Consider the following 22,009-nt stretch of genomic DNA (forward strand, 5'->3'; position numbering starts at 1 on the left):
GAAAGATTGAATAAATCACCCACTTCTGAAGGTGCGTGTGAGGCTTTATCTGCAGCTTCCCATGTTGGGTCTGTGCCATGCCAGTTAGCTATTGACAAGAAAGGGGCTGAAATTTCTTCAGCAGAGATAAGGAAAATCCTGATGATCCTGCTTATCATCCCTCTAATTCTAAATACAATACAGTTCACGTCAAAGCCACTAGCCACCACAAGCCAGACTGCATTAATTAATTTAATATCGCACTAGTACATTATACTACATTATTTTTGATTTTTGGTTAAAATGTTGCATTAAGAAAACAATTAGGCAATGTCTTTCATTATTTCTTACAGTAAAACTAGCTTCTCTATAAATGATTGCATTATGCATAGCACCTTTTGAATCCATTTTAATGTTGTGTATTGTGGTCAGTTTTCTCTCCATATCATATTAAAAAAGTCAGAAAAATGACATAAAGCACATCAAATTTTTCATATATCCAGGCCATCCAAGAAATTTATAAGTAGAGATTAAAAAAAAATAGCCTTTCATATGACATTCAGGTGTTACTCTGAAAGAACCATTCATCAGAGATGTGGACTTTAGCTCAATGGTTTTTACAAACTTGTTCCCCTTTTATAATTTCTAGGATTTCTTCCTCCTTTACTTTATCTCCAACCTAAGACTATAATTTGTGGAAACTAACAACATGCGAGATTAATGTTTCATTCTAAAACAAAAATCTATTTAAATCCTGGGATGTTTAAATTCCATCATTGCTTTTCTTCATGAAAGCAGTTTGTTGAGCTTCCCATTGCACACTTCTCCACACACACAAAAAATGAGTTCTGCTATGCACTTCTAATACAGGTCTTTAATATTCACCAGTGTTGAAACCCAACCAAAAGTAGCTAAAATCAGTTAAAGAAGCAGAAACTCACCACATCGTCTTTGGCATACATGTCTCCCAGGTACGGTGAGAGGGTTGAAAGCTTTGCCTTGTGTGTAGTTGCTAAGCTGTAATTGGATGCCCCCAAACTTGACAAAGCCCTTCTAGATGAGGTCATTCTGGCTGTGACCAATGTGACTGTAGCCTTAAAGTGATTGCCTTCTGCTGAGCTGGTTGAGGCAAGAACTCTCTGGGTATTTGGTGAATCACTGTTAGGTTTTTTCCTGGCAAGAATTGTTTGGTAGACATCCTCTTTTTTGTCACTAGACTCCAGTGACCCAGTGCTGGAAAAGGCAGGTACAAGGAATATATGGTTGAATGAGCAATAACAAAGACAAGAGTGTTTAATACAAAATGTGGTAGATGCTGAGACCAGAAAGCAAATAAAAGAAATGTCCCCATGCAGTAAACCTAAACAGCAAACAGTGTCAACGGCAAACCAGTTCTATTCAGAGTGCAGCTAAACACCATGACTGAAAGCTTAGCATGAGGACAAAATTGTATGCTGTCACTAGTCTAAGAAATACACTCTTTCAGTGGACTCTCTGCATAATGAGTTAACAAAATGCAGAGTTTAAAGTGCTGTTAAGGCTGAGGTGACTACTACTGATTGAGTTTTTCTTGTCTTCTTTATGCATTCACCTGAAAGTGAACCAAGTACTGGATTCTTGTTTGTTCACTTACTCGGGGGTGCCCAACTCCGATCCTGGAAGGCCACAGTGGCTACAAGTTTCCATTCTAACCTTTTTCATAATTAGTGACCAGGTTCTGCTGCTAATTAATTTTTTTTGCCCTAATTTTAATTGACTTGATTTTTAAGACTCAGATACTGTACAAAACAAGCCAACACATGACCAGCTAAACTGTGTTCATCATACAATAGCTGAAAATAAAGGAAAGCTTAAGGACTCAATAATATTGATCTGCTCAGGTTAACAAAACATTTTGACAGTGCTCTTAGAAAAGACAAAATGTACAGTTCCGGAATTTCAGAATTTCATGGGCCATGTATGCATGAGAGTTGACAAGTGGAACACTCAGCCTAAAGCATAATGCACACAATGTGACTAAACAGGAAAAAATGCAGGTACTTTGGACTATGAAAACATTCTGTCCATGTTTGTTTGTTGTTACATCATGATAGATTGGAAAAAGTAGAGGAGACAGCTCAACTCACCATAGCTGGAAAACCTTCACACAGCCAAAATCATTTGTTAACTGGCTGTCAAAATATGACCAGATCACAATAGTCTGTAAATTTGAGAAGTGATGTAAATTCGTGAGGCGTGAGTAATCCATCATGTTGTGTAATCGGACATCCTCAAGGCATAACAATGTAACTGTTACAGAAGATGCAAAGAAGTCCAATGTTATTGTGCAGAACTACAAAGATACCTAATTACTGTGCTATTGGTTATCTTTGTAGTTCTGCCTTATGAGTGATGCAATAAAATTGGACCTCTTTGCATCTTCTGTAACAATTCATTGTTGACCATAATCATTTTAATACTATTATCTTCTAAATGAGTTACATTGTTGACCATAAACTTTTTTCATACTATCATCTTTTAAATGTTTTGATACCCAGGCCATAACTAAGAGTGCTAACTACTGGGCATTTTCCATATTCTCATTGTCCTCTTTATACATTCAGTATCTAATAGTGAACCTATTGTTCTTATCTGTTGTTAATAATAATAATAATATAGTGATCCCTCACTATATCGCGCTTCGTCTTTCGCAGCTTCACTCCATCGCGGATTTTAAATGTAAGCATATGTGAATATATATCACGGACTTTTCACTGCTTCGCGGATGTCTGCGGTCTACAGTACGTGTGCTTCCTCAGTTGATTTGCCCATTTGAATTCAAACAAGGGACGCATTTGAATTGAAACAAGGGACTCTATTGGTGGATGGCTGAGAAGCTACCCAATCAGAGCATGCGGTTAAGTTCCTGTGTGCTGCTGATTGGCTCAGCGACGGAGTGCTGCATTAACCAGGAAGTACTAATCTCACTCATTCAGCATTAACGTGCACAAGCGCCAACAGAAGATGCAAATGATTGCAGAAAAGGTAAAAGTTTTGGATATGTTGAAGGAAGGAAACAGCTACACCGCTGTAGGACACCATTACAGCATAAATGAGTCCACGATTCTTTTTATTTAAAAAGGAGGAAAAGCATATAAGATCTACGGCCGCAGTGTCTTTTAACCAGGGCGCAAAATGAGTTGCAAATGGACGTTGTAAGGCAGTAGTCTGGATGGAATCTGCTTTAGGGATTTGGATTGAAGAATGATGGAAGAAGAACAACGGCGGTGCTAAACAGTCGCCTGAAGAGGCTCCTTTAGAAGAGCTGTAACGCTATCCTTTGTTGTGCAGTAAAATTAAACTCATCGTTATCGGACAAGTTGTCGTGTCAGTGTTGGTGAGTAACCATAATTAATTATTTATGTACAGTACTTATTACATGTACATAGTTTAGTGTCACTGTACACACATTTTATTGTATACAATTTTTCTTGCATTGTACATATTTATTGACGGTGGCCTGTCTGTCGTAATGGCTGTAACATATGTGATATCGGAGACGCTCGATATCTTTAAAATAATATTTAGGTTTTACTGTGTTTACATACATAATTTCAACGAATCTTACCTAATATCTAAGAGAATACAAAGGGTTTATGCTGTATAATTGTGCGTGAAATGTTTATAATAGTGTGGGAGAGTTTATAAGGGCTTAAAATATATAAAAATAACCACATGAACATATGGTTTCTACTTCGTGGATTTTCTTATTTCGCGGGTGGTCTGGAACGCAACCCCCGCGATGGAGGAGGGATTACTGTACATTTGTTCTGTACATGCAGTGCAGTTTGATTAGAGTGGGTGTATTGGTTAAAGGAATACTCCACCCAAGAATGATATTTTCCTTAAATGTTCCTTAACCCATAGTGATCTTGGAGAAAACATTTTTAATGTCATGTTTTCATGCTGAGAGTAGGTATTAAAATTAATGATTCAATGGTCATGGTAGATGACTAACACAAAACAACAGTAACAATGTTCATGAAAAAATCTCACGTTACTTGTGTTGTACAATCCACATGCAAAGTCATCCACTTGTTTACTCTCAATGTTTCAAACATGTATTTTGATTAAGTTGTTTTTAAATTATCCAATTCCAGAAAACACTTGAGAATGAGGAAGTTATGCACACACGCATGAATGAGCATTTGAACTGAAGACTCACCTCTCTCCCCACTTATTGGTCAAGAGCCCTGTCTTTAGTTCAAAAGCACAGAATTGGGGGAATGCATTGTACTGTTTACAAAGTAATGCATTTTTTTCTGGAAGTAAATGTTGATAATATTGTAGAAATAAATGCATACTTTTTACACATTTTGAGCATTTAACTGGATAACAGAAATATGGATTATGTGACATGAGTAATGCAAGAATTTTACTCTTTTTTCCATGGACATTTTCATGTTTTTTGCTGCTGTCCACAATTGGTGAACATTGGGTTCAATTAGATGAAAAACAATTTTCTCTTGTTCTGCACGAAAACATGAAATTCAAACTTTTTCCCATCAATCATATTAAAAGGCTCATGGGGTAAGCAACATTTAAAAAAAGTATTGTTTTTGGGTGATGTATTCCTTTAAGGTCAAATGGAGCAGCAGGAATGCTCAAACAAGAGGACCTGAATCTAGTCCCAATGATTGGGTGACACAAATAACCCAGTCAGTCTGATAAAGAACTAACCAAAAGTAAATGTTTTAGGGCATATCATCTGCAGGGAGAATGGTGTGCAACAGATCTATATTAACTATAACTTGTCAATGGACACTGACACTTTGGACTTGGTTACTGCACTAGTGCAGAAGGAAACAGAGCTTGAGTAAGAGGTTGAAAACTACCAGTTTGATATAGCTTAACTCATCGCTATGCACAGGATTGTCTCTGAAATTGGATGTGTGGATCATGTCTGATTCTCTCTTATTGAGGATGTTCTACTATGTGCAGTGCCTCAAGGAAAATGGGGGATGCCCACTAGTCGTTTGATAAGTGATGTGTAGCTTGCACCGATGCAAAATGTTATGTGAACATGGGCTGCATAGATTCTGGATACACCAGACCAAAGCAAGGTAATTCCACAGCATCGTGGTGCTCACTCAATGTGTAAGTATCTCTACAATCCAGAAGTAGCCGCTACTGCTGCTATGGACTAGAAATAGTTGATGTCACATTTTTGGCTTGGATATGCTGACTTGATGGGCTAGTCTTAGATTTGGCTTTATGTGTATGAGGTAAACATGGGAGGAAGGGATAGTAAAGAATCATAAAATGAATACCAAAACATCTGTAAGGTGATTCAGCTGAAAATGTTTCCTTTAATACAAAATATAAAATTTGCTTTCTATTTGATATACTGTATGTGACAGTGTGTTGCCATCTCATCATACCCTGAGCCAAGGTCACATATCATGTTGCTTTTCATCATCAAATGATGTGTAATTGTTTGGTGAGCAGAGTGTAAGTTTACAAATATACTGTACCTATCAGTGTTTATCGTACCTGCATTCTGTATCACACAACCGATGTGCATGTCATTGGCGAGTGGAATGTGCTTTACTGTCAGTGTCAGTTGTGGGTGTAGTTCACATTCTTGGTCTGATGGTGTGTATCAGTGTGTTTTGTGATGAAGTTTGTCTGTTGAACTTGAATATGTCACCATGCATTTCCCAAAGCAGCTTGTACAATGTGTTTCAAAGTTCATTTTGATTTTAGTGCTATGTATGTATCTACAGTATATCTATGGTATTCTGACCTTGGCCCATCCAGTTACTTTGCCTCTGAATGTTCCTAAAATTATATTTTTAAATCTGACCTTTATTCAGCTATTTTTTCATTCAGTGAACACTTTCCCAACAAATACCATGTACTTTTAAATCAAAAAGCTTGAATTTTCATTTGGCTGAATCCATCTAAAGTTTTCAGAAGTTATCTTGGACGTGGACCTTCAGTCTTCACATATACTGTATATTCAAAAACCTGCTTTTCCCAGTTTGGAAATATTACAAAACAAATGAGTTTTCTTAAGCTGTGCTCAATTACAATTATATAGTTAATTCTAGATACAGACGTAAATTAGAGCCAAAATGGATGACTGTATAATTCCAGTACTCATTGGTTTACAGTTAAATTTATAATCAACTTCAAATCCTTCCTTCTCTCAAATAAAGCACCTTACAAAAGGGATTAGTACAGTCATTTCAGGACATACATTCAGGTTTTCTCAAGATGCAGTCCTCTTTAAAAATCCAAGGATAAGTTAAACTAATGTAGCAGAGCCTTAAGGTACAAGACCCTCACACCCTGCAATGTACTACCTACTGATACTAAGGCTAAACAGTTATTATTTAACAAAGTATATTGTTAGAGCTGTGGCTGAGAATGTTTAATTATATTTTCTTACATTGCTTTTTAATTAATTGTACTTTTATTATTATTTTATTTTTCTTTTCAGTGTATGCGGTGGCACTATGCCTTTGTGGATATGTCTTTACATATGATAGAACATTATTTTGTCCAAATAAAACTGTTACCATTTGCCTGTGGATGTATCTTTTTCAAAATGTAGTTGACCTGGGACATTTGGAATTGGACTTAAAACCACCCTGTCACTAAATTAATGTATACTGGATGAGGCTTCTCTGTTTATATTTCAACATAATATTACACTTCTTTATTCATATGATACTTATAATTAATAAAATGAGCTCATAACTGGAAGTGCTCAAAACCATATTTGTTCCCCACAATTTGACTATGCACGTCTGACAAATGGACACAGTACAAAGCTGTTACACTGACATTGTTTTGTTCATCACAATTTCAGTATTTTTTAAACGCTTTAAGAAAAAATGGGTGCCAACAAAATTGTTAAGATTGAAAGCTTAGCAGTGATCCTAACAAGACAAATGTGGGGATGTGAGCTGGAGGAGCAAAACAGACAGAAAAATAGTACCGAGCAGAGCCCAATAATTAACATTTAACTTTTGACCTCCAAATTAGCTGTGATAAAAACACAAGATCATTGTGACCCCCAAAACAGATTAACTTAAAATTGAATTGTAACTCACAATGCAACTTCATTTTCCCACTTTTTAGTACAAATTCAAAAACACCTTAATGGACATGACAGTCAAGTCCATTGTACATAATGATGAGTAAAAAGGGTCTTGCTTCAGTCTCAGTTCCAAGCCGTGAGGACACGACCCCAGTAACTAAAAGGTATGAGAGTTTGTTACCTGCATGTAAAGCAGAGGAGGTGCTCCTGGACATGTACATAGAAAATGAGGCCCAAGACTGCTCCGGCACACGTCAAAAAGAAAGTCAGCTTCATGGAGTAACTGAGCTTCATCTTCATCTCTGCTATGATCCATGTAGGGAGAATCGAGGAAGAATGAAGGAGCTGGGAGGAGACAGCAGACAGCAGGAAGCCTTTGTGTTTGTTTAGTGTCAGGTAAATTCCACTCCCACTAAATATCCTTTTTTAAACTCACCTGTCCATAAACTTTTTTTTTCTATCAGAGGTGTGAAAGCTTGCTGGAGAGTGACAGAGACCTTTGGACAGAAAAGCACAGAATGGGCTTAATGAATTACCACAGATAAATCGTATATTGTCTGCAGGTCCAAAGCTTTCATGGGCTGTCAAGTGCAGGAGGTGATAAAGCTTGGAAAATGAATTCAAATTTGTCACAATCACTGAAGAATACAGATTCTGATGAATTAATAAGCTATAAAATGAAAACCTTGTAACTTTTTTAGAACAATTCTAAGTTGATATTGAAAAGGCCCAGTTGGCCTCAATGTGTCAAATCGATCAAGCCCAGTTGTTGTAGCAGGCTGGTGCAGAGGTTTATATCACTTTCAATAGTTGTGCAAACCTACATGACTGGCTGTTCTTCATTCTTCTCCATTCTCTTTCTCTTCTTGATGTATTGCATTTTCAGTGTTATTGCTGTTTACCCCTCCTCGAACCGCCACCTTACCGTGGTGGAGGGGTTTGCGTGTCCCAATGATCCTAGGAGCTCTGTTGTCCGGGGCTTTATGCCCCTGGTAGGGCCACCCAAGGCAAACTGGTCCTAGGTGAGGGATGAGACAGAGCGCGGTTATACAAACCTCCTATGACGAATAAAAAATTTGGACGGCGTTTTCCCTCGCCCGGACAAGCTCTCCCTTAAAGATAGGGTGAGAAGCTCAGTCATCCGGGAGAGGCTCATAGTAGAGCCGCTGCTCCTCCGCTTCGAGAGGAGTCAGATGAGGTGGCTTGGGCATCTGATCAGGATGCCTCCTGGACGCCTCCCTGGTGAGGTGTTCCAGGCACGTCCAACCGGGAGGAGGCCCCGGGGAAGACCCAGGACACGCTGGAGGGACTATGTCTCCCGGCTGGCCTGGGAACGCCTCGGGATTCTCCCGGAAGAGCTAGAAGAAGTGGCCGGGGAGAGGGAAGTCTGGGCATCTCTGCTCAAGCTGCTGCCCCTGCGACCCGACCTCGGATAAGCGGAAGAGGATGGATGGATGGATGGATGGATGGATTGCTGTTTATCTAGCCTAAGCCTTTATCCATGGTAAATTACAAGTTCAGAACATATTAAAACTATTTATGGATGTTTTGCACGTGGAGCTTGGGTTACTTGCTCAAAATCAAGCAAGCCTTTTTTTATATTGCCTTTCATAAACAGCATCATCACATGCCAAAAAAAGCAAATGAGAACAGTAATAAAGTGTCAGTGCTTTTTTTTAATATAATGAGTTCATGAAGGTACTCAGTATAAGACTTTCCAGGAGCTATACTGAAGCCCCAGAGTGATTTTTTATCTACTGCTTAAACTTCTAATAATTTGTATTTTGAACCCAAATGCTCATGTTTGATGTAACTCAGAAAACACTAAATATTATTTGTTTACTGCCTTTCTTAAGTTGTTCTTAACTGAATATCATGACTATAACCAAAAATGTTAAAATGTCAGGAATGAAAAAAACAAAAATGACTACTATTTGCTGGAATGGGCCTATTGTACCTTCTTCATATGTTTCCTTTTATATTCAGAGGAGGCAGGGTGAAGCAGCACCTTTTACTGATGCTCTGAGGAAAGACAGGAAAATACAGGACATAAGATCTCCACATCCACCCAAATACAGCCTTGCTACCAGACAACACTTTTTTCATTTCAAAGCTCCCAATTTGCTAAAATGCAAACAACAGAGTTTATGAATTGTAAAACAATTCCCAAGAAGTCCTAAAGTTATGACTTGCATTTCTGTGCAGTGCTTAGTGCTGCTTTGTGATATTTTTGTACAATCTGCAACTCCTCCCTGGGTCCCCCATCAGCTTTTTTCTGTTTCAGTTTTTTCCCCATATCCCAGAGATTTGATTTTATTTTGACTTGATACACTTGTCAGAGTTAATTAGCAAGTCAGTACTGGCTTGTTATGAATGAGTATGGAGTGTCCTGTGACAGACTGGCACCCCATCTAGGGTTGGTTTCTGTCTTTATTTTAATAGTATCAGAATAAGCTCTGAGATGTTCATGTAAAATTGATTTCAACATGTTAACTAATGGATGGGTAGATATTTATTATTTTATTTCAGAGTGTAGAAAAATAGCTAGGAAAGTAGCTAGGAAAATAGCTAGGAAAGCTTTGAGGAAATGCAGGTAGGGCAGCCAAAGTTCTGGAAACTCCAGTGCTTACATTTTGCTAAGGCTGATTTTAACTGAGGTGGCCAAGGCTATAGGGCTGTTGATCAGTCCCCGTCTATTTTTTTCCAGTTTCAATTTTTAATGAGTTTAAATACTAGAGAACAATGCCCAAATTCTACCCAACTAGAGAACAAAGAAGAAATAATGTTTAAAAAAACAAAATCACACAAAGATGCTGAGGTATTCAAAATGTCATCAAGTGTTCAGCATATTTATTTAATTAAGAACAGCACTGATAAATGTTTGCCAGATGAGAAACAACTTTTAGACTGTTTCTCATAAAGTATATTTGATTTTTTTTCCTGTTTTAAGTTAAATGTGACTTCTGTTTCCATTGTACTATAGTTTTGATTCTTCTTTCTGAGCAGGATAACACAGTGTGTTCACAGTTCCATGTAAATGATCACAGCAGATTAAGCTAACTAGCAATGTTCTATCATCTGTCACTCCAAACAGAGCTGTTAGAGGATTACGGACCATGGTGAAGCCAACTCATGCCTGACGACGTAACACGCAGTTAGGGTTATCACCAGGTACATCTTGGATAGTCAAGCTGACAAAGACATGTGTGATGAACAATTATGAGATGAGTTAGTCCAGATTCGCACAAATTAATGAAGAGTATATTACATCAAGGGCAGACTTCCTGCATTTATCTGAAAAGATCAAAGTCTAATTTTTAAGGCTCTTGCAGATTATTTAGGAGACTTTTTTGAAAGCGACAGTATAGTGTTGAGACACCACCTGTATCCTTATGACAACTAGGAAGTAGAATTTTGACAGTAGATAGTAAGGGAGGATTTACAAAAAAAAAGGCCAAGACTCCTTTAGTTAAGTCCCTAATTTAAATACAACAAAAAATATTTAATCAAATATCATATTAAGCAATGTCGATCAACAGATACAGATACAAATACAAATCTCTAAAAGTCCCAACACCAAGTGTATACCATATGTAAAATTTTGTGGACTTTATTAATAAAGGAAACATCTATTTTGTTTTTAAGTCTGTCACTGACAGTAACACCTCAGCCTTCTAGTGTACTGGTGACATACTCAAAGTAACTGTTAAACCACAGGATTTCTATTTAGGAAGTATGACATATAGAGCAGGGGTTCTCAACGTCGGTCCTGGGGGCCCACTGTGGCTGCAGGTTTTTGTTCCAACCAGCTTCAGTTTTTAATTGGACTCCTGGGCTAATTAAGTGAATTGTTATTTGCCAGATTCTGTGTTGTGGGACAAACATAGAAGTTAGAAAACTAAGTTTGGTAAAAAAAAAAATATATATATATATATTAAAATGTACCAAGTTGTTATATGGGGAAAATGTATTTTTGTTTTCTTTTTAACAATATTTTCATCTTGATTTTCATTCAATTTTTTGCCGGGTGCTCTAATTGTTTCATTAATTCATTATTTTCTAATTAGTGGGTCTAACGCTGAAGTAGTTGCAGCCTTTCATGATTCAGTTCTGTTTGCCTGGCTGTCTGCTCTGCTGGTTGTCATTATTAAGATACAATGAAGGGAACAAACTGCACAGAGAAAGGGCAAAATAGAATGAAATCAACAAAAGGTTGTTAAGCATTTAAATCTATAGCAAAAGCAGAAATATTCCTAAATGTCTTATAAATGTAAAACATGCTGCGGTGCTTTCTTAATGTAGAATAAGAGGAGAAAAAAAATACCAGCTAATTAATTGAGATCAGTGTTATCAGGTGTTGTCACTGATTATGAATCTTGTTGGAACAAAAACCTGAAACCACAGTGGGCCCCCAGGACCGATGTTGAGAACCCCTGATATAAAGCATTTGCATTATTTAACGCACATTTCCTCTCTGACTTACTCGGTTTATTATTTTGTTAGTGATAACTACTGGAATAAGCAAAGCATACTGGAAGAACCCCCTGCTTCTGGGCATGGCAGTTTTAGCCTTATACGTGTATAGTCACTTTGGATGATGACCAACACAAAATACTGGTTGTTTTAACACTTTGGCTAGTTCATATTCTTAATTTCCACCTTTTCACTCAAGGTTGTGCATTCTGCTGACCATCACAGTTAAACAGAAGTAAGACATATAGGGCACTTGCAATTTTGAACACAGATTTCCTTTCTGGCTTCCTCCCACTATTCTTTTGTGGCTAACTGGCCTGAAATGCTGGCCGCCTCAAGCAGAGGTGCATTGAGCACATAGAAGCTGCTGCTCGGCAGAATACTGTATCTGCTGATCACAATACTATCTACGCTTACAACAGTTCCAAAAACAGCAAGTCAATAAGAGCCAACGGAGCTCTCTGGTCTATGATTATAAAACCCAAAGCACAAGTAAAGTTAGACAAGAAGTTCAGCAAAAGCCAAGAACTCGTCTTCAACTTAACATGCTGCATCCACTTGAAACTAGCACTGTGTATCCTGTGATATGTGATGATGATGAACATACAGTATGTGAACTGAGATGGCAGCTCCAAATGTCTTTCTAAATAGACTGTATGTTTAGGAAGAAGCAAGTTTATAGATAGATGGATATGAAATGCAATATATAACACTGACTAACAAATATGGTGCTATTTAACATATAAGAAAACCCTATATAATAGATGGGTTGATAGAAAAGGTACAATATAACAGATAGATATGAAAGGCACTTTAAAATAAATACTTTTAATGACCTTTAAAGAAAAGTATACTCACAACAAACAAGAACATAAAAATATGATGCAAATTTGTAAAAAAATTGCAAGCCAATGCACAAGTGTATGCCTCAGAACTGTAAGAACAATGTAAACTTAATGTGAAGTGTGCTTTTAGAAATACCGTCCCTGTGCCAGAGTATCTATGATAACTGTGTGGGATGAAGATGGGCATGATGGCAGATGCCTCTATACAGTCTGATGTCAGTAGGACCTCAGTAGCACCTTTTTACACGCCATTTTGTGCTAAGCCAGTGTCTAAATGTGCTCCAGGACAAATTGTACAGAGGACTACTGCTGTCTCCCGTGAGGCCAGGCTCAGACCTGTAATACACCAATCAATATACGAGACAAGCCACAAGAAGGAATACAAAGTGTATTAAATTTACTGGACTCTTTAATGTCTCTGCAGAGTTGAAGAAACAATGCTTTATTGTGTTTTAGGAGATGGACTCAGCCAACAATCTGATGTGGAAATTAATATTTTTAAGAAAATGAGGTGGCCATTCAGCTAAGCTCATACCATTTTCCTACCTCCCTCGTCATCTTCACAGCTGCTCTGCAAACGGATGGAAAACCTGGGTGCATTTCACAGACAAACCACCTTGAAAATAAACCCGACCACCCAGCCCCAAGGCATTTCAATTTTCAGTAATTTTTTCCTTCAAAATTAAAAATATAAGCAGCTTATTGTAAACAGCAGAAAGAAACAAAATAAACCACGTGCACCTTTTACTGCTACTTTTGACTTTTACTTCTCCAAAGTTGTTCACTGAAGCAGCTGAGGATGGCATGATGACGGCATGTTGTGCTGTGCAGGCACACTTCATAACTCCAGACATGTCCTCCAATGAGCCTAAGTGGTGAAGCCACTCACATGTCAGTCTAAACGTTCCACTTCTAATCCTGATTCACACTGACAGAAGCTCTGTGGGTTTGTAAGATCTGTGACTCTTCAGTCAGTCCTCCCTCTGCATCTGAGAAGCTGGCCCCATCTCAGGAAACCCCCCTCCTACACAGGAAGTACAACATACAGCTGCCATTTACAGATAAATAACTTGGTGAGAATTAAATAGAAACAAAAAAGTGCATGCTTCCCAAAAGAAGCCAAAATGGTGTTGTTATCCATTATTGATGCTGTTTTACCATAGTGTCATCCCTCTTCCTCATGCTGGTTGCTGCTTTTTGAAGCAGAACTGACATTAAGATATTTGCCACGTTTACCTTCATAATCAGCAGGGCAAACCTCTGCTTGTTACTATATCAGTGTATTTGACCGATTTAGCAGTTTTACTGAAGATGTTTCTGTTTCTGTTCATAATGCTTAAACAGGTACTATAGGCACATAACAAATGGGTGGCCCAACTGGACACAGAAATGAAAAAGAAGGGTTTCTGGCCTAGAGAATGGGTGAGATCGCGGTCAGGTCCAAGAAGACACACCCATGGTAGTGTCAAAAGGTGGTGTATGATGACTTAGGTGTGCCCCACAAATTAAACTCAGTCCCTCAGAGCTTGTGGCTTATGGTGCAATAGCCGGTCAGGGACATAACCTCTGCTCCTTAGGGACAAGCTGACAGAGATGGGATTAGATTCATACCTAGTGGCATGGATCGTGGACTGTCTTAAAGATAGTATGTGCGTCTTGGGAACTGCACGTCTGACATTGTGGTCAGCAACACAGGAGCGCCACAAGGGACTGTACTTTCTCCGGTCCTGTTCAGCCTATATACATCGGACTTCCAATACAACTCGGAGTCCTGCCATGTGCAAAAGTTCGCTGATGACTCTGCTATCGTGGGCTGCATCAGGAATGGGCAGGAGGAGGAGTATAGGGACCTAATCAATGACTTTGTTAAATGGTGCGACTCAAACCACCTACAACTGAACACCAGCAAAACCAAGGAGTTGGTGGTGGATTTTAGGAGGCCCAGACCCCTCATAGACCCTGTGATCATCAGAGGTGACTGTGTGCAGATGGTGCAGACCTATAAATATCTGGGAGTGCAGCTGGATGATAAATTAGACTGGACTGCCAATACTGATGCGCTGTGCAAGAAAGGACAGAGCCGACTATACTTCCTTAGAAGGCTGGCGTCCTTCAACATCTGCAATAAGATGCTGCAGATGTTCTATCAGACAGTTGTGGCGAGCGCCCTCTTCTACGCAGTGGTGTGCTGGGAAGGCAGCATTAAGAGGAAAGACGCCTCACGCCTGGACAAACTGGTGAGGAAGGCAGGCTCTATTGTTGGCATGGAGCTGGACAGTTTAACATCTGTGGCAGAGCGAAGGGCGCTCAGCAGGCTCCTATCCATTATGGAGAATCCACTGCATCCACGTAATAGTATCATCTCCAAACAGAAGAGCAGCTTCAGCGACAGACTGCTGTCAATGTCCTGCTCCACTGACTGATTGAGGAGATCATTCCTCCCCCAAACTATGCGACTCTTCAATTCCACCCGGGGGTGTAAACGTTAACATTTAACATTATACAAAGTTATTGTCTGTTTTTCACCTGCATTATTATCATTCTTTAATTTAATATTATTTATTGTATCATTATGCTGCTGCTAGAGAATGTGAATTTCCCATTGGGATTAATAAAGTATCTATCTATCTATCTATCTATTGGGGGGCCTCAAGAAAAGCCAAGTCATAGCCCCAAAACATCAGGCAGTAGCAAGAATTCTGAGTGAAGCTACTGGGGCCCTGTTCTCTAGTGGCAAGGAATGGCAGGTTAGGCAACAATTCAGGGTTCCTAGCACAACATCACAGCAGAGGGGTGAAGGGGTAACCAGAGTGAACTGGCACGTTGTGCTTCTAGTTTAAGGGACCACTCCTAACCTGGTAAATTAAACAAGATGGAATTTAAAATGGTCAGCCAGTTGGGGTGGGCAGGGAGCATGAAGTGAAAGATGGGAGGAGCTCACACCTTTCTTATTTTATTGTGTTTTATGTTATTTTTTTGTGTAAGTATTCTGTATCCATCCATTATTTGGAAATTGGCTATTGCAATTGAAAGTCAAAGGGTGCCTAGCATTTTTATAAATATTGAAACAATATATCTTCTGCTTGATATTCCCATGTGTCTCTGAGTCCATGGTGGGGTAGGCCTGGGACAATGGCACAATAGTTAGCACTAGTGCCTCCCAGCTCCTGAGACCTGAGTTTGATTCCAGACCCGGTCACCATCTGCCCTGATTCTATACATTAGCCCTGTGCCCACACAGACTTTTCTTAAGGTGCTCAGCTTTCCTGTCTCATCCCAAAAGCATATGACTAGCAACCCATTTGGACGTTAGGCCAGTGCTAACTGGACAGGCACTTACTTCTTGCAACTCTATGGGTTCAGAATACAAATGAATGAATATATTCAGCATATTGCGAGCCATGCCTAAATTTTACTGTATGTTTGAAATCACAGTATGTCACAAATCCATGCTTAGTTCATTCTTTATGCTCAATGCTGCCAGAATAAGCTCTGGGCCCTGTGACACTAAATAGGATTTAGCGGGACAGATATACATTGAAAAAAATGTTTTATTTCATTGATTTTTATGACACAAAATTCCAGTATGAAAGGCATTTTTTTTTACCATCATGTAACACTTTTTCACAAAACACATCTTACTTATTTTTATTGCTTTTGCACTATAATTAGATATCTCTATTGTATACTTTAATAGTTAGTTTGAATTTAATATTTTCTAATATTAAAATCTATGTTTAAACCAAAACAGTTAATGTATTCAATTATAAGGTCAAAACATAGCTGGAATTTAACACAGTAATGAGCCGTCAGGGCATATAAAATTCCCATGTTTTTCTATGTGAGTAGGACAGCAGTGCCAGGAATTTACACTCAAGTTCGAAAAGAATGGCCAGCTAGAAAAAAAAGCTACTGCTTGGTGCCAAAAACATCATCTAGCTTGGTAGATCTAGATTAAGTGCTGCTGCCACTGCTGCATATTAAACTTGGTAAAAAAAAAAAAAACAACTTATAAAGATGGAGCCTGTTTTATGCATATGAGCCAAAAGTGTACAAACTGTAACAGGCTAAAGTGAAAGAGGGCATTTTGACAGACCAAATGTTAGAAAACTGATTTCTGATGCAGAATTTGATGGTGCAACCAACACCCTGGAACAAGAGGCTAGGGTATCATTCATAGAAGTAATTTATTAGTTTTGTAGCCAATAATAAAGATTTAAACCATAAAGAAATTGTGAAGAATGTATTAAGTCAGTTTAAGTAATTAGATTACAACATGATTCTCAAAGTTCACTTTTTGGATTTGCATAATGTAAATTTTTCCATGAAAATTTACATTATATTTACTTATTTGGCTGACACCTTTATCCAAGGTGACTTACAACAGAGACAATTTTGTGACATTTCTTTTTTTTCCCTTCCCAACTGGAGCATAGATAGGCAGGTGAAGTGACTTGCTCATTGTCACACAACATCAGTAGCAGAATCTGAATCTACAACCTCAGGGTCTGAAGGAAGTGTAAAGTCTAAAGCTGTAACCATTATGCCACACTGCCTGCACCTTGGAGCAATGAGTGAAGAACACAGTGAAAGATTCCATTAGAATATCAGGGACGTGGAAAGAAGGTACCAGGGATGCTGGAATATCAGTATGACAGAGGACTACTGCTGGATGATACACCAGAAAAAGTGGACAAATGAAGTGACAAAAACTAGAAAGGTTATATTCAAGTCAATGAATATGCATTGCTTTCTTTACATATACATTTAAAAATATTTGACTAAATATGCTCATGTTTAATTTAGAATAATATTGCATACATTAATACATTGTGTAATTTGTTAAATTTTAATTGTGTTTTGTTTTCAACTTTGTACTGAAATGTGATGTGAGAATTCTTGTAAGAGCCATTTGTTAGTTAATTAGGTTATCTTAAATTGATAGAAGCATTATGTGAATTTCCCCTTGGGATTAATAAAGTATCTATCTATCTATTTTCTTAGTTGTGTTAAAATGTTTGCCAATATATTAGTGCATTGTCAATGGGAGGTTCTATTATAATCCCCACAAGCTACATTATAAATGGAATATTCTAATTATTTCTTCTCCCTCTGACTACAGACCAGTTCCAGTTTATGATCCGCCTTGCAGTTGGTAAGACATGAAGGGTAAACGGTTTCAAACCATACATACAGGAAGTACTGAATGTACTAAGTGAAGCCTGTGTAAGTTTGCCATTGAGAAATATCACCACCTTTAAGTACAGAGAGTAGCTAAAGTTTAACTTGAGAAAGCTAATATTGTAATGAAAGAGAGAAGGAACCTTTTTTTTCATTTCTTTGCAGTTTATCCTGAGTGTGTAAAAACTTTTCTCTCAACTATTTTGATTTGTCCCTTTTTAAATTTTCACTAAACTTTTTAAAACGAACTTTTTGGACTGAGAATTTTTTTGCTGTGTGTTTGACTCATGGTGGATCCTGCCTTGCTAACTCAATAGCTGGTCGACTTTAGGAACCTAGAAAAACGCGGCTGCAATTCTAATTATACTTTTATCATGTTCGTGAACGTAAATAAAAACACATATTCACAATTAAAAAATGTTTATGGGTTTACTTTTGCTGATCTTTAAATTGGTGGATGAACTCAAGTATGTGATTACATACATTTTAGTATTTTATTTAAACAGCACGGTGACGTAGTCGTTAGCGGTGCTCCCTTTCAGATAGACCGCTTGTAATCGTCTCTGCCTCTGTGTCCGTCTGAGTTTGCCTCGCACATTCCTCTACAGTCCTGTGACTGCAAGTGGGCCCTGCAATTGTCCTGGGTTGATTCCTGCCAAAATCACAACCCTGCTTTAGACTTGAGAATTTTACATTACTTGCTTTCTTTACATGAAACTCAAAACACATCACATACACTCAAGTGACTGAATAGAATATCAAAGATCACATTGTGAAAAGTCTAGTCTAGTAGTTTCTCTTTGAATGAACTCTTCGTCGGACTTTAAAGCGCCTTCCACAGCGACGGGCTTCTACGCCTTGGAGTAGAAAGTCTCCCGGCTTCACTGTCGTTTATAATCAGTACTTCATGGACTCGAGAGAAAACTAGACAGGAGATTTGTCGATCGGGAGGCGCGCCAGGTTTATCCGTGTATCGTCTCCAAGCACTTGGCTACTTTCAGTACAGATAAAGAAGTCGACCGATGACAGATTAGATCCCCCGCGAGACGCAAGTAAAGCAACTTATGAATAGAGACAGCAACACAAAGATACTCACAAATAAGACACATCCAGTCGGAAAGACGTGCAGCTGAAAAACACAAACGTGTGCCAATGAAATATCAGCCTGCACCGACATGCACAGTAAATAAGTGAACGTGTGGGCGCGGTTCGCATCGCAATGCAATTGTTAATGACCGCGGCCCACTTGGGACCTTTTTAGTATTCACAGAATTGGCGATCTGGACGGTTGCATGTCATGTGTAAGTTTTTAGATTTCAAATCCCTTTTCTTCCTATGTGTCCTGCAAGAATAAAATGAATTCTGAGCAGCTGTGGCCTGTGCATCACCATTACGTGACTGTATAGTATAAGTGACCTGAGGCAATGTAAAAGTGACACCAGCGTCCTACTTTTATTTATTTATTTTAGTTGCTTTGCCTTTAAAACTAATTAAAACCATGAAGGGTAGTATGCTTAACTAAACCGAACAGATGCATAATGTGCTACTCCTTCTGTAAAATAGATAAAAGTACAAACAAATAAGGCGTTCCCGTTAGAGCCAATGACCAGAATGACCGAGCAACAGACGTTTTCACATTACAAGTTACTCGAACTTTCATTACATGGAAATTATATGACATTTATTTGTGTACTTACCCATAAGGCGGATGTAAAAAATACGGATTTCAGGGCTTGATTGTTCTTTTTGATACGTCATTCAGCTATCGTTTGACTTTTTGGGTTTTCTGTGTGTTGTTTAATTCCACGTACGACATCCGTTTCTTGTAGCTTTTTCATATTCTTGCCTTGTTGTGAACATTTCTGGTCAAGGTGAAAGCTGACGATAAATTCTTCGTCGGTCTTCTGCGTTTGTCCATCCGTTTTACATTAAAAAAAAAACCTGAAAAGCTACATGGTGCTTTAAAAAGGCGGCAAACTTGCAAAGCGGGACGTTCAAGCGCTTCACCTGTATGACGACACGAGCTCGCGCAGCGTGTAACCAATCAGTGATCAGTATGTAACGCCGGCGGGTTCACGTTCAGTTGAGGCGCCAAAGGGTTTAGCCGGCGGTCACACACACTAAGCAGGAGTTCACCGAGGGTGAATTTTGCGGCTGGTATAGGCCTAAGGTATTTTCGATTAAATAAATAAATAAATGGAAGCAGAGCAGCTAAACACAAAGGCAGGCTCTAGGCCATTCAGCCTCTCTAATACAAGAAATTGTATAAGGCGATCAAAGGATTAAAAATCACTATGTGATCGTCAACTGCAGGGGTGTCGAACTCCAGGTCTGGCGGGCCGCAGTGGCTGCAGGTTTTCATTCTAACCCTTTTCCTAATCAGTGACCAGTTTTCACTGCTAATTCATTTCTTTTCCCATCATTTTAATAGCCCTCTTTTAAAGGATTCAGTGTGCTGAATTGATTCTTTTTTTCATTAAATAACAGCCAAACAGAAATGAGGTGTGAAAGCATCCAAGACATGACCAGCTAAATTGGAATGTCAAACTCTAACCAATTTCACTCCAACCAGTTTCTTAATGAGAATCCAATTCTTGCTGTTAAATAAATACATATGTAAGAATGCTGTTCATAGATTACAGCTTGGCATTCAACACCATCATCCCCTCAAAACTCGTCTTGAAGCTTGATGACCATCTGCAGATGGATTTTCTCTTTCCTCACCAACAGGCCCCAGGTGGTGAGAGTCGGCAAACACACGTCCTCATCACTCATTTTAAACACAGGAGCACCGCAGGGCTGTGTGCTTAGCCCCCTCTTGTATTCCTTGTTCACCCACAACTGTGTTGCAAAACACGGCGCAAGCACCATCATCAAGTTTGCAGACGACACAACCATCATAGGCCTTATCATTGACAACGATGAGACGGCCTACAGAGAGGAGGTGCTGGCACTGAGTAATTGGTACCTGGATAACAACTTGTCTCTTAACGTCAGCAAAACCAAGGAGATGATCGTGGACTATTGGAAACAGCAAGGAGGAGAACACCAGGCCATCTACATCAGCGGCGTAGAAGTTGAAAGGGTTAACAGCTTCAAGTTCCTTGAAGTAAACATCACCAAGGATCTCTCGTGGACCCATCACATAGACACTGTGGTCAAGAAAGCTTGCCAGCGGCTCTACTTCCTGAGGAGGCTGAGGAAGTTTGGCATGAATGCCAACATCACCTCAAACTTTTACAGGAGTGTGGTCGAGAGTCTGCTGACGGGCTGCATTACCGTCTGGTATGGGAGCTGCTCTGCCAGCAGCCGGAAATCACTACAGAGAGTGGTGAAGGCAGCAGAGCACATCACGGGCAAGAGTCTCCCTGCCATTGAAGACATTTACCTCCATCGCTGCTTGCGTAAGACAAAAAGCATCATAAAGGACCACAGCCATCCATCACACCAGCTGTTCTCCTTGTTACCGTATGGCAGACGATACAGGAGTCTGGCTGCTCGGACTACAAGACTTAAGAACAGTTTTTACCACCAGGCCATTCGACTCCTCAACAGCAACATCTGAACACTTACATTGCATTACATCTGCATTGCACTACTCACACAAAAACTGTACCTGCACACACTCTGAATACTGACTGGAACATGCATCTGCACTTTATGGAATATGCATCTGTACTTATAAAACATTATCCATATTACTAACCGAGAATGGTAAACCAGATGGCATGAACGCAGGTACACGGCGATGGGACCATGAGACATACTGTGCAGGCGTGTACAGCGCGCGTCTCATAAACCGCAAGCGAAGTCGTATCCACCGCGCACGAAGGAGTCACGGCCCAAAAACGAAAGGGCTCAACTGACGTGAATGAGACATGAAGCAACAACGCGCCCATAGCTAACGACTAACGACACAGACACACAAAAAAGAGGATTCTGCGCTGCAGCCCAGATTCAAATGGAAGAGGCTACGGAGGCCCCACAGGTCCACACACCGCCATATTGTGAGTGGCGCTACTGCGGAGTGAAGGTGCAGGCGTCACCGCCATATTGTGAGTGGCACTACTGCGGTGTGAAGTTCAGAATAATGTGCTGCTTGGGATTGTACAAACCGCTGAACGCTTTACACCAAATTCAAACACAATACAGCTCAACGATACAAACACGAGCCCACCTAGATAAGATCAATGAATGCAGGCGCCTACAACGCGCGTCTGAAACTGCGGAAGCAAAGCAGGCACGGGTTCAAAATGAACGAGCTCGACTGACGGATATACAAACACGCGCCTGCATGGATACAATCAATGAACGCAGGCGCCTACAACGCGCGTCTGAAATGCCACGGGCAAAGCGGGCACAGCTCCAAAACGAATGAGCTCGACTAATGTATTTCAGGATACCCAACGACGGGGGTAGGTGAGCGAAGCGAGCAGGGGGCGGA

At 39.5% G+C, this 22,009-nt stretch overlaps 1 protein-coding gene across 3 annotated transcripts in view; it reads right to left on the reverse strand.

Annotated features, from left to right (window-relative positions):
• st6galnac (ST6 (alpha-N-acetyl-neuraminyl-2,3-beta-galactosyl-1,3)-N-acetylgalactosaminide alpha-2,6-sialyltransferase) overlaps positions 1-19,391 on the reverse strand; it is a 31,373-nt gene extending 11,982 nt beyond the window's left edge. The window contains exons 1-4 of one of the 3 annotated variants that reach the window (XM_028820094.2): positions 19,263-19,391; positions 7,503-7,563; positions 7,248-7,411; positions 921-1,212 (exon numbers count right to left, since the gene is read on the reverse strand). In XM_028820094.2, the coding sequence (XP_028675927.1) occupies positions 921-1,212; positions 7,248-7,366 (411 nt within the window). In that variant the 5' untranslated portion in view covers positions 7,367-7,411; positions 7,503-7,563; positions 19,263-19,391. Of the gene's footprint in view, positions 1-920; positions 1,213-7,247; positions 7,412-7,502; positions 7,564-13,125; positions 13,363-19,262 lie in introns of those variants that run through there. The other 2 variants (XM_028820093.2, XM_028820095.2) reach the window with 2 other exon arrangements.
• Positions 19,392-22,009: the final 2,618 nt, after the last annotated feature.

Source organism: Erpetoichthys calabaricus, chromosome 14 (assembly GCF_900747795.2).
Source record: "Erpetoichthys calabaricus chromosome 14, fErpCal1.3, whole genome shotgun sequence".
Lineage (NCBI taxonomy): Eukaryota > Metazoa > Chordata > Cladistia > Polypteriformes > Polypteridae > Erpetoichthys > Erpetoichthys calabaricus.